Here is a 15,864-nt window from a genome sequence, read left to right as displayed (position 1 = left end):
TCAGGCACCATGTCTACTTTGCTTTTATTATAGTTATTATTTTTATTATAGATTGTTTTACTGTAGGAAGACACTTCAGATTTAATGTAAAAGTAGAAAGTCTTCTTCCATGCCATGCCTCACCTTAGTCTGTGCGCTGTGTCATAAAGTTTGGTGCCAGTCTCCCATGAGTGGATTGCTTTATAGATCTACTTTTTTCTGATTTTGTTTATTATAGATTTGTTATAGTTATTAAGATGTTTACATTATCTCATGAAAAGGGTTATATGCTGTTTCAAAAGACAAGTGAACCTTGTCTGTGTGCCAAGTCTCACAGATGAGGGACCTCTGTTGATGTCACTGATGTCTGTTTGCCTGGCAGTACATTTATTATCAGCTTTATATATTATAGATCGGCTAAATATAAGAAAATCTGAAATTTCATTTAAAAGTGGACATTCTGAGCTTTTCAAAAATATGCGATACTTGTGTAAGGCTCTCGCGTCCTGAGGAAGCATTTTTATTTTGACTGATGGCTGTGCAAAGACCATCTTGTAGCTTACTGATGTTTTTTCACAATCAAAAGATGGAATACTGTGTTGTTTGTGTTTGATTTTTAAAATGTACACACAGGAAGCAACCTGAGCCATGTAATGGTCCGGGATGAATCCATGTTCCCTGGTTGCTTCTGGGAGCCTCTTGAACCCAGAACTGTTAAAAGTTGTAAACTGAGACGAACTAGGCCTATGAGGACAACACGGCCAGCCAGGGGTTGGTGCAAATGTGCAAAGTGCTTCTGTGGAAAACCAAAGTGTTACAAGTAGTGCAGTGCAAAAGATTTTCATTAAGTGATTCATAACAGCAAAGTGAAATGTGAAGGTTAAAATTTAATATATAAGCCGTTAAAGCAAGATTAAAATTCCAGTCAGGTTTCTCTATTAAAACAGTCGCAAGTCCCAATACCTCTTCGTAAAATTGTCTACTCGGCTTATCCCATCAGGACCTTGCAGAATGAGGAGACGCCCTACCGACAGGTGCAGTCATCCACTAAATTCCAGGTTTGGGGTTTTACTTGCCAGTCTATCGGGGTCTGTAGGACTTCCCATCAAACCCCATGCATGTCTCCTCATCCAGTCTGTCAGCATCAGTAGGGAGACTCTGCACAACAGGACTGCTCCCACTCCTCTTCAACTGTCGAAGGAGCTCCCTTTCTCCAGCACCACACTCGAGTGTAGGCCTGCCACTCGATTCTTTTGAAGCATACTGTCAACCTCCTGCCTCCACTCTTTACAACATGGGCTGCTCATAGTCCTGCTTCTCTCGTCTGTCCTACCTTTGGTCTCTTTTGTTCTCTCTCTCTTTTTGTTTTTGATCTGATCTCCCCTTTTGACTGTGCAGGCTCCTTTTATACCGCCCGATTGGGTGCATGTGCTGTCCTCCACCTGCTCAGAGGTGTGAATGAGGCACTTGACTGATCCGCCTTCTTTTGCATGTGAATGTACAATTGGCCAAGCACCCCAATGAATGCCAGCATGTGCACACCCACACCTTTCGGAGCCTGCATGCTCTGGGACCCAATTGTCTGTTTAAAAATCACATTTCACCACAGACGTCTTATCACAAGGGTCTCCCAAACCAGTGTGGCTGGTATACTTGGGTCAGTGCCATTTCTTGTCAGTTTATCGGTAGCAAATTCTGGTTATACTCGGTATACTTGTTGTTTTTGGGACAACATCACTGCAAGTAAACTCACAACAGTAGCAGACCTGGAAATTTTCCAGAGAGCAGAAATTGACATCTTTGCCTGTGTTATTTCCTTGGAAACAGTTATGATCTATGGTGCAGATGATACTTACATTCTTTACATGTATATTTTTCTATCTTTACCTGTATGCTTGCTTACTTTTTGCCATTTTCATCTATTTCACATTTTAGTTTATGATTAATATACAGTGTATTGTGGTGTAAAATGCTGGCATTCTCTACTACATCAATTTTTTATACTCTACATCTATTTTAAAGGTATGATATCTGTCAGTGAGGGAGAGGCTTGATCATTTATTGTAACTGTGGTATATGGCAATATTCCAGCATATCAGCATTTATTAATATGTGTTTGTACTCAGGAAGAAAAACGAGGAAGAACTTGTTAAAAGATTTTCAAATGCCCATCTGCTGGAAACCCAAATTGAAGTGTTTGACACCTGGAAGAAGAAAGAAGAAGAAGAAAAAAAGGCAGCTTTTGAAGAGCAAGCCAGACAGGCAGCAGCCGCTGATCAACAGAGAATTGAGCAGGAGCTGAAGGTAATGATGAGATTTCATACATATTCAAGATTTTGAATTGACATTGGTACTGATGTTAAGTAACTGTTTTCAGAAGAATTACTCGATGTGCCGACCAGGAAACTGTGATAGGCTGGAGCCCTGTTTAGGGCTGTTTCCGGCCTCGTGGCCCTAAATTAGATGAAGCAGGTTTAAGAATGTTGTTATTTTTAAGCAGACTAGGTACATATAAATGTAATTCTTGATGCAATATAAATTGGGGGAACTTATTTTTAAAAGTACCTTAGTTACATTAGATATTACCTACAATCATTATAATCATTGTGGCCAGTTGTTAATTTCTATGACACTAACAAAATAAACTATAAGGCAATGCATTAAGCTTGCAGTTAAAAAAAAAAAAAAGTTCCTGTAACTGGATAATGCTGGGACATGGTGTCTACGGGACACTAGTGTTGAAAATGCAGACTACAAGTGGCTCACTGACAAGACATTGGTGATTTGTTAAACAAAAAAAAAAGAATGGGTGACTAATTTTTAAAATGAAATGTATTGATTTCCAAAAATAGGTTTTAGCAACCTGTTAAGTGTGTGACTGCAGATGTTTGTGAGTCCAGCTGTTCTTACAGTTATGACAGTGCTGGTTGACTAGATGAATGTTGGAAGGAAAATAGTATCACCACAATGGAAAATCTAGAGGATTATACAACAAGTGGTCATTATGGTGTCATTGAAAATAATTTACATCATCTGAAGAGTCATGGTGCCCTCTATCAATAACCTGTGATGCCTTAGACCAGGGGTTTCAAACTCAGATTGTGGAGAGTTGGAGAAGTTAAACCTTTTTTGTTCCTGCTTCTTTCTTAATTAGTAGCCAGTTATGGCTGCTAATGGAACACACTTCCTTTGTCTTCATTTATTTGACTTGTTTTTAGTGAAAAGTCAAGTAAAATGACACCTTTTATTGGCTAACTAAAACAATTACAATAAGCAAGCTTTCGAGGCACCTTAGCCCCTTCTTCAGGCAAGATGTAATCAATTATAATTACATTACATTGGATTACATCTTGCCTTAAGAGGGGGCCTGGGTTGCCACAAAAGCTTGCTTATTGTAATCGTTTTAGTTAGCCAATAAAAGGTGTCATTTTACTTGACTTTTTACTACATTCATAATGGCTAACACGGTACAACACCCTAGTACAGGGTTGGGCAAAGTCGTTCCTGGAGTGTCACAGTGGCTGAGGGTTTTTGTTCCAACCCAGTTGCTTAATAAGAAGCACTTCTTGCTCAAGTAACGCCTGCTTCATTTTCGCTCATTGAGATTTTAAACCTTTATTGCTTATTTTACTCTTAAACATCTGTAGTCCAGCCATCCATTCATTATCCAACCTGCTATATCCTAACTACAGGGTCACGGGGAACTGCTGGAGCACAGGATGCATGGCAGGAAACAAACCCTGGGCAGGGTGCCAGCCCACCGCAGGGCACACACACATCCAGCACAATGTAGGATCACCTAACCTGCATATCTTTGGACTGTAGGAGGGAACCAGAATACCCGGAGGATATCCACAGAGACACAGGGAGAACATGCAAACTTCACACTGGGAGAACCCGTGAAGCGAACCTGGGTCTCCTTACTGTGAGGCAGCAGCAGCAGCACCACTGCGCCACCGTGCCACCCAACATCTGTAGTCTAGGTTTTTAATTGCTCCTTATTAGCAATATGATGCAAATGACAAAAGAAACCAGCAGTTCTCCATTTAGTTTGTTTCCATTTACACTTGTGAGTATTTATCATGCACTATTTGGTTTAATTAAATACTTGGAATAAAAGTGAAGAGAAAAAAGTAAAGGACTGAGAATTACTCATCGGTTTTAGACTTTAAATCATTTGGATGATATCCTTAGAAAGGAAAAAAAAATCTAGGATATGAGAATGACTTCACATGGCAGAGTTAAAGCACTAACAAGCCATGAAATTAAATTTTTGGCAACAATTGTTTTCTAATTAAGCAATTGGGTTGGAAAAAAACCTGCAACCACTGCAGCCCTCCAGGACTGACTTTGCCCACCCCTGCCCTAGTACTATTTGACTTGCTTTTAAAATTCAGCCCTTAATTGCTTCTTTTTTTGCTTAACCATCAACCAAATAATAAAGAGATTTAAAGTGAGCGAACATATCCAGTAAACTTTGGAGTCTCAAATTAATTTCTGCAGGACCACTGTTTTCACTCCAACCAATCTCAAAATAAGAAGTGCAGTTCTTGCTGTTAATAATGCACATTATTTAACTATGGCTTTTTAGTGCCTTTATTCTTCCACAACAATCTTTTATACAATTATGTTTTCTTTTTTTCTGAGAGCACAGTCTAAAATTTCGGTGGACCAGAGAAGATTCACATTTCTGAGACATTTATTTATTGAAAGAAGTGTTGTAGACACCATAGGATCAGGTTATCTGGTCACCTATTTGACTTGCTTTGTCTCTCATTATTGTTAAGAAAACAGAAATAATTAAAGGTTCTGAATTGTAAAAGAACCAAAGTGATTTAAATGAAGGCACAAGGAGTGTGTTTTCTGAGCAGCTACAGTATAGTTGGTTGCTATTTAAGTTAGTGGCTGGAATAAGAACCTGCAGGCACGGTGACCCTCCATTATCTGAGTTTTACATCTTTGTCTTAGATCGTGGGCTAATTTGTAGAGTCAGGACTTCATTCATACCATCTGTTGTGATGGCTGCTTTTGACAGCCAGCAGTTATTAACATGTTTAAGACTGGTCTTGGACTCATGCAGCTTGAGCACACATTTTCCAGGGCAACTATATATCAAAAGAACTATTGCACACAAACCAGAAAGTCCATCCAGTAACAAAAAAGTACATTTAATAACAAAATGGAGAATAACCCTAACATCTAGAACATGTATTTTAATGTCCATGTGATGGCAGTCCACAAAAATGATAATGTTGAAGGAGAGTTTAGTTAATTAAGAAACAGAATGCCAAGTGCTAGCATAAAAAAGGTTGCTATAACACAGATGTGGACCAGCTGGACCTTGTATGAAATACAAACCTTTTTGCTTGCCGTTTAAATATTGGATGGCACACATTGGTTTTCTGATAATTTGGAAACTTCTTTTCTCTTTCTCTGGAATGTTTTATGCCACAGTCTTTCCCAGTTTCTTTAATTTCATCTCCCTACAATGCTATTGCACTATAAGACTTTGACTCCCTCTTGCCTTCCTTCTTGTCCTGCTTCCTTTCTCCTTATGTATGCTCTCTGATTTTTTAAAATGACCTGTTCCAGGGTCACAACCTCAAATCCAATCTAGGGTAGCCATACAATAAGCAAATACTGGAGAACCTTAAAAGCTTTCATGACACATTCAATACCCAACACAGATTAGCTTATTTTAAATACATACTCATTACAGTGCAAGTTATTTTTTGTATAGCGCTCTTCACTGAGTGCAGGCGCAGAGCGGTGAGAACAATTCTGTTAAAATACAAGCAGAGATTATACTACTGAAAACCGTTAAGTGTAGGTATAGCTGTCAAAATGGGACAACAAAAACTAAAAACTGAATTTATTAATTCTTTTTAAAAATTGTTGGGGAAATGTTCTAGGTTTTTTTTTAAATGTTGCTCCCGTAGCTGTTTTTTCCTAAAATACTGCAGCCCAGTATTAAAGATTTGAGTGTCTAATGCAGTTGACTCAGAAATGTATTCAGATTTCTTAATAAATTCGTAAACCCAAAAACACTTTGGCATTATGGGTTATTGAATGTAGATTGATGGGCAAAACTTAGAAAATGTATCCATTCAGTATTACATCTTGTGGACTGGCAGTAGATTTAACCGATTCCAAAAGAAAAGTTGGGGTATCAACTGGGCTGGTCCGTTTAATGCACAACACAAAAATAGTTTTCAGAAAAAAATAACAAAACTCATGGGTGCAAAACAGAAATTTAAGTAATCACCTTGGAATTAGACTGAAAACTGCTCTTTAAAGGTTTGGCCATGCATTGGGGGAACTCCTTACAGTTGCTGTGGCTCTGGTCCAAAAGCGATACCACCTTTCGAGGGACAGCTGCTTTTATAGTCTCTCAGTCGGAAGGCGTGGGGCTTCTCTGTCTCAAATGACAGGAAGGAAACAAAAGGAGACAAAACTGTTAGTGACAGCGCCCTCTCTTGTTTCGGTGGAGTATTGCATACGTCAGATGAACCATGAAGGCGATCAATGACTTGCATGCATGACAATCTGCAACACAAAGTGTCCAGAAAGTGAAGGGGTCTGAATCTTTTCTGAGTCCATTATAAAAGCAGTTTGGTATTAATATATACTGTACATGTTCAACTCAGGGTCACTGAGAACACCTGTATATATATTTCTTAATGTTACTTACAAAGCATATTCTGTTTATTTGCTGCTGTCTTTGACACGGCTGATTTTCACATTACATCAGTTGGATTGGGTCAAAGTGGGTGAGCTTTGCTACCTTTTGCAGAATAACATTTTAAGAAGACCACCAGGAAGAGATGGTCATGTTCAACACTCAGAAAGTTAGTTTACTGTCCTGTAACACTAGACAGATTAAACACGGATTCAGAGTCCTTGTTTTGAATCCCGTGGCCTGTCACTGCCTCAGTTTGTGTCTCCATAAGTTTTCCTCCTATGGCAAAATTAACACACACTCGCACACACACACACACATTTGAGCTAAGTTTCTGTTGTCCCTGCGTGAGTGTACTAAGTGGTCTGTCCTGGGTTGTTACTCCTGTTTGTGCCTAATGTTGCACAGATACTCCCTTCTTAGTTAAGCTATTCAAGTATTGATAACCAGTAACATTCTTCTTCTCTTAATTCAGTTGTTCCATTAATTCCATTGTTTAGTTAACACTAACAATTATTTGTTTAGAAAAGAGAGGAGGAAGAGAGAAGAAAACATGAGGAAGAACTGAAACGCTTAGAGGAAGAAAGGACCATGGAAATATATACAACACTAAAGGAAGTTCAAGAAAATGTCCAGAAGCAAGAAAAAGAAGATCCTGAGTGGCAAGAAACATGTAGGCACTGGTTATTATCTTAGAAATTAGAAACAAGCACAGCAGTGCCAGTTTAGCTTGATGCTGCCTTTAAAATGGAGTTTGTTGGTTCAGATTACATTTAAAAGATTTTTTTGTAGTATCCATTTGTTTGCTTTTTTCTCTGCTTTTCTGACCACTGATCTGTAGATAGCACATGAAATAACCTGTAAGCATGCACAAAATTATTCACATTTTCAGCATTTTTTATTTTGTAAGTCGTGAGCCTAGCAGTGTTTTGTGGTGTAAGCAGAATGTTAATGACTCTCTTCCACTTCTTCCCCAACTCCATTTATCCCTTTTTGCCTTGGGGCATCAGTAAGGAAATCAAAGGCAGCTGATGAGAGGAGAAAGTCCATTGCAAAGCAAGCTAGAGACGACTACAAACGGCATTCCCTTAAGGCCATTGAAAGAGGCAGAGTTGCAGCCCTGTCCAAAGAATATGCAGGAGGACAAACCGCTAAGCCTTCTCTGCCTCTAAAACCAGCACAGAAAAATACAGTCAGTCAAGGACTTGGAAGGTAAGGCCATCTTAATAAAAGTCTTCCATTTCTGCAGCCGAAAGTATTTTGTTAATTTGTTTAACTTGCATCTGTTTTTCCTTTTTAATGTTATATATTTATAGTCTTAACTTGCTCTGAAGGCTTGCTTACCATTTGTATTTTTTTTAAAGTGGCCGTTAACACCTAATATAAAATGGGGTATTTGTCTATGAACCTGACCTGTTGGCTTCTTTCAAGTAAGTAATGTAAAGTGCTGACTGTCAATGATACTTTCATCAAGTCACACATGCAAAAGAGCAGGTTGCTGATACTGTATAAATGTACTGTTGCTGTCCAGCCATTCCTGGATTTTACTTATATCTTTATCATTGCCATTATGGGATAGTAACTGTTGCAGATACCTCTTTATATTATACTTGCTGTGTAAGCCTGTGCTATAAAAAGCACGGGGACCTAAAAACTATTGAAATCATCATAATAAAAAAAAAAAAAAACTGAAATGTAGAGATGTCAGGTAATTGAAAGGAACTACTCTGGGCATCTCTCTCCTAGGAGGTTTTGTCTTGCAGACGTGCTTGCCTCGCTTGTGCATTAGTGGCAGGAGGAAAAGTAAAAGGGATACCGTTTTGCCAGTGTGAGTGGCTAAGTGACTTTGTCTTTCTTCTGAGGTTTCATTTTACTGACGTGCTGGCCTCGCTTGTGTTATTAGCGGCTAAGGGTGTTTTCTGTTTAATTGGAGGCAAAGCCCTTACCCCGACACCACCTCTCACTTCCGGGCTGGACAGTGTGGCAGATGGCTGGGGGTCCTGCCCAGCCGGGACGCCTGGAGGGACTGGGAGATGAGCAATACTTGATCATCTCCAGACAGAGGAGCAGTTTCAGCGACAGACCGCTGTCACTGTCCTGCTCCACTGACAGACTGAGGAGATCGTTCTTCACCCACACTATGCGACTCTTCAATTCCATCCGGGGGCGTAAACGTTAATATTATTCAAAATTATTCTGTCTGTTATACCTGCATTGTTCTCACTCTTTAATTTAATATTGTTCTTCATCAGTATGCTGCTGCTGGACTATGTGAATTTCCCCTTGGGATTAATAAAGTATCTATCTATCTACTTTCCCCGGGCCACAAGAGGGCAGCCACCCTGGTCTGTATGGGGACCATGAGAGCAGAGCTTCATCCCTGTTAGGGCCCGTGGTCACTGCCAGAGGGCGCCTGGACAGTTATGGAGCCCTGGAAGGCAGCAGTTCTGCCACACCAGGAAGTGCTGCCAGAAGAAGATCAGGAAGCATCTGGAGCACATCTGGGTGACGTATAAAAGAGGCCACCTCACTCCGTTCGGGGAGCAGGAGTGGGGTGGAAGAGGACGCAGCTTGCAAGTGAGGAGTTGGAGGCGGCAGAGAGAAGAAGCAAGTCTAAAGGACTGTGTTATTGGTGATTGATGCACTGGGTTTGTGTTGTGCAGAAGAGCAGAGAATAAACAAGTGTGTTTTGGGACATTCTGTGTCTGCCTGTCTGTGTCTGAGATCTGAAATCTCTACAACAGACACACACACTTCCACGCATAGATGTTTATATATAAGATACTTATGTAGAAAGGTTAGATGTCATTTCCATGTAGGTAGTTAGTTTTAATTCTACTGATTTTTTCCCCTCTATCATATGCTCTTCCTATTCCATATATTGTTTTACCTCAATCTCCTGTCCAGACATAAAGTCTCTGGCTTGGTGGTAGACCCTGATGAAGAAGTGTTTAATAAAACACATAGGTTGAGCCCCACTTTGAAGCATTTGTTGTACATCTGAGCAAGTGCTTGAAAAAACGTCACTATTCGTGTTCTTACCTGACTTTTGACTCTGATCCAGATGTACCATTTCTCTTACATCTGCATTTTATTTTCAATCACCATTCATATTTACATTATCATAGTCTTGCCATTATATTTTTCCTTTTTTTTAAATTTTAATCCTTTTCTTGATAATTTGTGAAATTTAGATTTGCCTTTATAAGTATACAGTATATTGCGACCTGTATTGTGCACCTCAGAACCCCTAATCCCCCACACAGCCACCAGTCCTGGGTTCAAAAGACCTTTTATTTAAAACAGAACTTTTACAGGTTTTCTTTCTTCAAATACCCAGTTCTTTATCTTCTACTCCACCCAGGCAGTGGGGTGAGGCAGCTCCTTTTATGTTAGACCTGGGAGGATGTGTCATGCTGGACCCCAGGCCAGATGAAACTGCCATAAAATAATTGAGCCCTTTTCTGGCAGCGCTCTGTAGTGAATACTGAGGATCTGAAAAAGGAGTGTCCTTCAGACCTACAGATGTCTAAATTGAAGCCATGCCAGAGGACCAGAAGAAGAATACATTGCTTTTATATAGCACTTTCCAACACAATAAAAATGCTTTAGATAGAGTGTGGGGAAGCCATTTCAGTCACGAGCAATATGCAGCATCCACCTGGATGATGTGATGGCAGTCATTCTGCACAAGTATACTCATCACTCATTAGCTATTAGGTGGTGAAGGGCTGACCTAGAATGACAATACAATATGCTGTACAAAATATATTGTACAGGAGGGTTTTAAAGATGTTTTAACATAGTTTGTCTTTAACACTTTAAACACAAAGTACCAGTTAGCTCATATGTCAGTGAGCCTGTCAACTTGTACCTCAGCATACGGGCACTATATACTGTACACTTCCAGCATGCTGACAATGTCTGTTGCTGCTTGTCTGTTTCTTACTACAGTGCTGCCATCTAGTGGATAGTCGTAGAATTTTTTTATTTTTATTTTTTTTGTGGCAACAGCTTGTAGAAAATAGTGCAGTCCGTAGTGACCACATTGTGAAAAGAGTATCAAGCTGTCAATGTTTTAAAACAGGTGGATTTGATGCAGGATGAATACTTTACCGATAATGACTGTGACTGAGATACTGACAATCATTTGGATGATGTTGATCTTGTAGACTCTGGTACTGATGCAGATATATCTGCCCTGAAGGTTTGTTTCTTCATCCTGACGTGTCAGGACTGTCTTGACAGCACTACATGGACATCCTACCACCCACTGAGTGCAAACAGTCACCAAATACCAAATGTGCCATGTGCCCCAAGCCTGGACAGCACCAAGAAACGGTTATATTTGTGGCATGTGTGCTTCAAGTCTGCACTCTGTGGGGTGCCATGTTTCTTTACATTTTTCATTGAATTTATTTGTATCATCAGAGTTTTGACAGAGATACTGTTGATAATAAAACCTTAAGTGTTTCCTTATCATTCCAGGAAAGGGGGAATCCGGAGAACGGCCTCCACATCAACCAAAGAGAGCATTATAAAATGGTTCAAGGAAGACCAGATTCCTCGTCGAGCTGGTTTTGAAAAAAACAGTGACAAAGTAGCAGTTTGGTTCCATGGTAAGAAGCAAAATTAATATTAGTTGTTTCTGACTGTAACATAACATCCTCAAAGCCACATAATCCAGTTCAGAGTTGTTGGGGGACCAGAACCTGTCCCAGCAGCATTAAGTGTAATGCTCAGATCAGCCCTGGACAGGGCACCAGTCCATCACCGAGCCCACTCCAGCACACACCCAAGCACATGCTCACACACGAGACAATTGACCCAAAACCACTGACAAACCTCTATCAATGTGACCTGCCCAACAAGGAACAATAAAACTCAATTAAGGGGGATTACAAATCGATAGTCAAACCATCACAATGTACTTCTTATAACAGTTGTGTTTACCTTTAACCCATTTATAAGATAGCAGCCTTAAAAATTAAGCTTTGGAGTGAAGATTCTATTCAGTTTATTTCAAGGATACTTTCAATGTACAGATTAGAACCTGTCCAAATAATCAAATACAGATTTAAATAACATCAGATAGTTTATCTGTAGCTATACAGTAGACCCCCGCGAAGTCACGGTTCAGAGTTCGCTGCCTCAGGCGTTCGCAGATTTTTCCTTAGAACCTAACTAATAATTTTTAGTGGAAACCACAAATATCCTCCGCGATTTTTGTGGCTTTTTTCGTGGCAGTACTGTACTGTAGATAGAACTGTGGTTTGGGATGGTGAAATTAGCCAATAGAATTTGAAACTGCAACTCCCCGCAGTGGATCTGATTGGTCTTCTGCTGAGGTTGCTTGGGCTGTTGAGGTCAAAGCGTGTCAGCGCGGCTTTTAAAAGGGGGGCCAGTGACCAAATGCAAAAAAAAAACGTTTTTGTAATTTGTGTTTCAAGTTCATGTCTGTCTGCTTTTCATTTCTACCAAAGATGTGTCTCTGTTTTCTTCCACTCTAAATGCATCACATCCAAGCTAGACAACATATGCATGCATCTGCCATTCCTCTTCATGCACAGAATAACTTCTCGGTTTATTAATTAATATTTCTTTAATGTAAAAGCCAATATTTCTGTCTTCATACTCTCCTGACTGTACGCTTCAGGAAAGTGACATGTGTGCTTCCACAAGTATTGTTAATATTTTGCGTAATGTAGCTCTACAACTTAAATACTGTAAGTCTTAGAAAAGCAGGTTAAAATATATATATTTTTTGAGCTTGGCCAATTTACCAGTCACTGATTGTGTCATTTGTAGAGCAAATAGCTTTGCTACAAAAAAAAAAAAAAACAAGAATTAAGAACAAACCTTAAACACTACTATTACGATCAAGCTGTGATTGAAATACTGATGGAGCAATTGATTAGGTGGCCCAGCCTCCTCGGGCTTTACATACAGATCATAAAGAAAACTACATCGAAACACAATAATGAAGAAAATCATAAAATGACCAAAGTGCAAGGACAAAATAAGATGAAATACAGAATTAATAACATAATAAACAAAATGACATTTAAATAACAACACAGAATCTGAACAAACAAGAAATACACTTGGCCCATGGCAACAACCATGGCTGTACCAAAACAATACTGATAAGGTATGTGCAGCACAGAGGGATTCAAAGTTTGGATTAAACCAACTAAACTTGCTTGTTGTCCACACATAATTTGAACTCTGCCTGGTCAGGTATTATCCTTCTTAGTGTTATGTTTATCCGAAAAAAACAACCCAAAAACACTGAATTTTTTTCAACAAGAAAAAAATGTTTAAAAATGTAATTGAAACTCACAAATACCAAAATTTCAACATAAATGTAGTAGAAAAAGTATATTTAGTGTCTACTGCTTAGTGCTGGGCGGTATACCGGTTCATACCAAAAACCGTTTTTTATTTTTGTTATGATATGGATTTTTCTTATACCGCAACACCGGTTTAAATTGCCTAAACAACGTTCAGAGCGTGGCGCAGCGGGAACCTGTTTAAGGGGGACCTTTTTCACTGCTAAACGCATGCAACAGAGGTTTTGCGCGGGGGCTCTTTTTCACTGCTACACCGCTAAAGAAGCATACAGCGGAGTACATGTGTTAGTAGAGGTACTGAGTGGTGAAAATGGACAGAGAACATTCAGAAACTGAAGCTGTAGCAGACAAAGCAGATAAAGTTGAGCATGATGACACAGAAGAACTTTTGCTGGAAAAAGGAGTCGCGTATGTTGTCTGGAGATACTTTGGATATAAAAGGTGGGATGTGGACCATTATGTTCAAATGTGTGAATACTGTTTCTATACTACTGGATAATACTGCAAGCCAAGTTGTATTTTTTTCAATACTGTGTAATGTACCTGGGTACTGTGCAGTAGTGTGACGGCATGTTGACTTTATTCTCGACATTTCCACTTTAATCTCGACACTTATGAAGAGAAAAAAGTCGACATTTCTACTTTATTCTCGCCGTTTGTCAAGATTAAAGTCGACATGTTGACTTTATTCTCGTAATTTGTTATTAAAGTAGAACATCGTAAACTAAACTTCATCTTAAAATGAATATTTAATTTACTAAATTTTCTCAAACCCCGTCATAAGTCATGTAGCACATTAAATGCTTTGTGTTGTGTTCCTGGAGCCATGTTAATCGCTACGTGCTTCTTAAACTGACTTCCTCTTGCACTAAGAGGAGGCGCAGGCAGCACACAGAATACATTCATTTCATGATATTCCTGCTCCCTGAACATTTAGAATGCTAAGATAAATACTTGATATAATTTTTATGATGAAATGCATTAAAGCATGTACAGAGTGAGGCAGAAAGGATGGATGTTTTTTACAAAATCACAAAATTGTAAATTTTTTCTTACAAAGAAATTTATTGAAAGATTTGAGTTCATATTGAAATAGCATTTAACAAAATCAAGGGTGGAAAACAACATCTCCCATGTGGTGTCTGTTATCACTGATGCATTTCTGAAGGCGTTCATGGAAGTTGGCCTCCACTCTTTTCAACATTGCTCTGTTGTACGCTTTTCAGGGGTACGTGCCGTTCGTGTAGCCACCGGCGGTCTTTTGTTCATTAGTGTACCTTGTGTACGAAGTGCTTTAACCCAACGTTGGATAGTGTTACGAGCGGGAACAGCTATATTTCTGTGGATATTGAAATAGCAACAAAACTCACGCTGAACTGCGGTAATAGATTGGTTGTTTTTGACAAAACAGTTGTCTGCAAAAATGCAGTGTTCTATTGTCCATGGCTTCAACTAAAAATAAAATAAAAAAATGCTAAGACTTCGCAAACCTAACGCCATCCACCGCACATCTGTCACTCCACCTAGTGGTGAGTTCTAGCCATTTCAAAGACATCCGTCCTTTCTGCCTCACCCTGTATTAATCATGTTGGGGGCACGGTGGCGTGGAGGTTGCACTGCTGCCTCGCAGCAATGTGGTCACGGGTGTTCCCTGCTTTGAATTTGCATGTTTTTCTGGCGGGTTTACTCGACCTGCTTCAGTTTCCTTTCAAAGTCATGTAGGATGTGGGGTTTTGTTATGCTATATTGACCCTGCTAGTGTATGTGTTGCTCGTATTCACCCTGGGATGTGCTGGCGCCACACTCAGGATTTCCTCCTGCCTCGCACACAATGCTTGCTGGGATGGGTGCAACCCTGAATGGACGGCATAATTAAACATGTATAATGAAGATTTTTTTTTTAAATTCTGAACACTCCGTGGGCTAAGTTTAAAACTAGTTTTAATCTCACAAAGACTCTTATCATTTGGTGATTGGTTATGTGGAGAAAAAAAAAGGAAGGATAGGAACTGGGGGTTTGGTACGTCAGACAGAGACAGCATACATGCAATAAAGAAAGCCCGCTCAGAAGAATATCCATTGAATTCTGTGTTCGTGTCTCCGACCACCAGATCACAAACCCAACATTTACACAGTATTTAAGTTAAACCTATGTGATACCCATTCATACATCCAAGTTTCTGGAACCTCGTCACACCTGCCATAAAGTTCTCTACACTGAACGTACACTTGGGGACCCCTTACTGCGAGGGAGCAGCACTTCCGCCACACTACCGTGCATGTTTAATACCTGCTTTTAATGCATTTCATCGTGAAAAATTATCTTAGCATTCTACATTTTCAGAGAGCAGGAATATCATGAAGTGAAAGTATTCTGTGCAGCAATCGCTGCTTCTTAGTGCAGAGGAAGTCAGTTTAAGAAGAGCGTAGCGATTAACAAGTGGGTCGGGGAACACTATTTAAGTATTTAATGTGCTACATTACTTATGATGGGGTTTGAGAAAATCTAATGAATTTAAACACTGATTTTAGGATGAAGTTTAGTTTATGACATTCTACTTTAATGACAAAATAAACTACGAAAATAAAGTGGAAATGTCGACTTTAATCTCGACATATAGTTTTTTTTTTTTCTCCTTCCGTGTATGTATTTTTTTTTCTTCACCGTGGCCCAAATGCATTTCCATAGAGCTACACCACAAATAGCATTATAAATGCAAGCTGCAGTTTTATTATTTATGTATATAGCTTAGCTTGAAGCAAGGTCCATATTAATGCAGTTTGCCTTAATGATGGTTCAGTTGGTAAAGATGTCATCACCAAGTTGCGCTTGTTTTATTTTATTTTATTTTT

The 15,864-nt window shown here is 39.3% G+C and overlaps 1 protein-coding gene across 1 annotated transcript in view; it reads left to right on the top strand.

Annotated features, from left to right (window-relative positions):
* The window catches only part of sh2d4a (SH2 domain containing 4A), a 76,532-nt gene that overhangs the window by 45,998 nt on the left and 14,670 nt on the right, over positions 1-15,864 (top strand). The window contains exons 4-7 of the mRNA XM_039758766.1: positions 2,106-2,283; positions 7,184-7,331; positions 7,669-7,870; positions 11,147-11,277. Of these exons, the coding sequence (XP_039614700.1) occupies positions 2,106-2,283; positions 7,184-7,331; positions 7,669-7,870; positions 11,147-11,277 (659 nt within the window). The remainder of the gene's footprint in view (positions 1-2,105; positions 2,284-7,183; positions 7,332-7,668; positions 7,871-11,146; positions 11,278-15,864) is intronic.

Source organism: Polypterus senegalus, chromosome 7, assembly GCF_016835505.1.
Source record: "Polypterus senegalus isolate Bchr_013 chromosome 7, ASM1683550v1, whole genome shotgun sequence".
In the NCBI taxonomy this organism is placed as follows: Eukaryota; Metazoa; Chordata; class Cladistia; order Polypteriformes; family Polypteridae; genus Polypterus; species Polypterus senegalus.
Note: the sequence above shows the minus strand (reverse complement) of the source record. Positions and strands in the feature narration are given on the sequence as shown.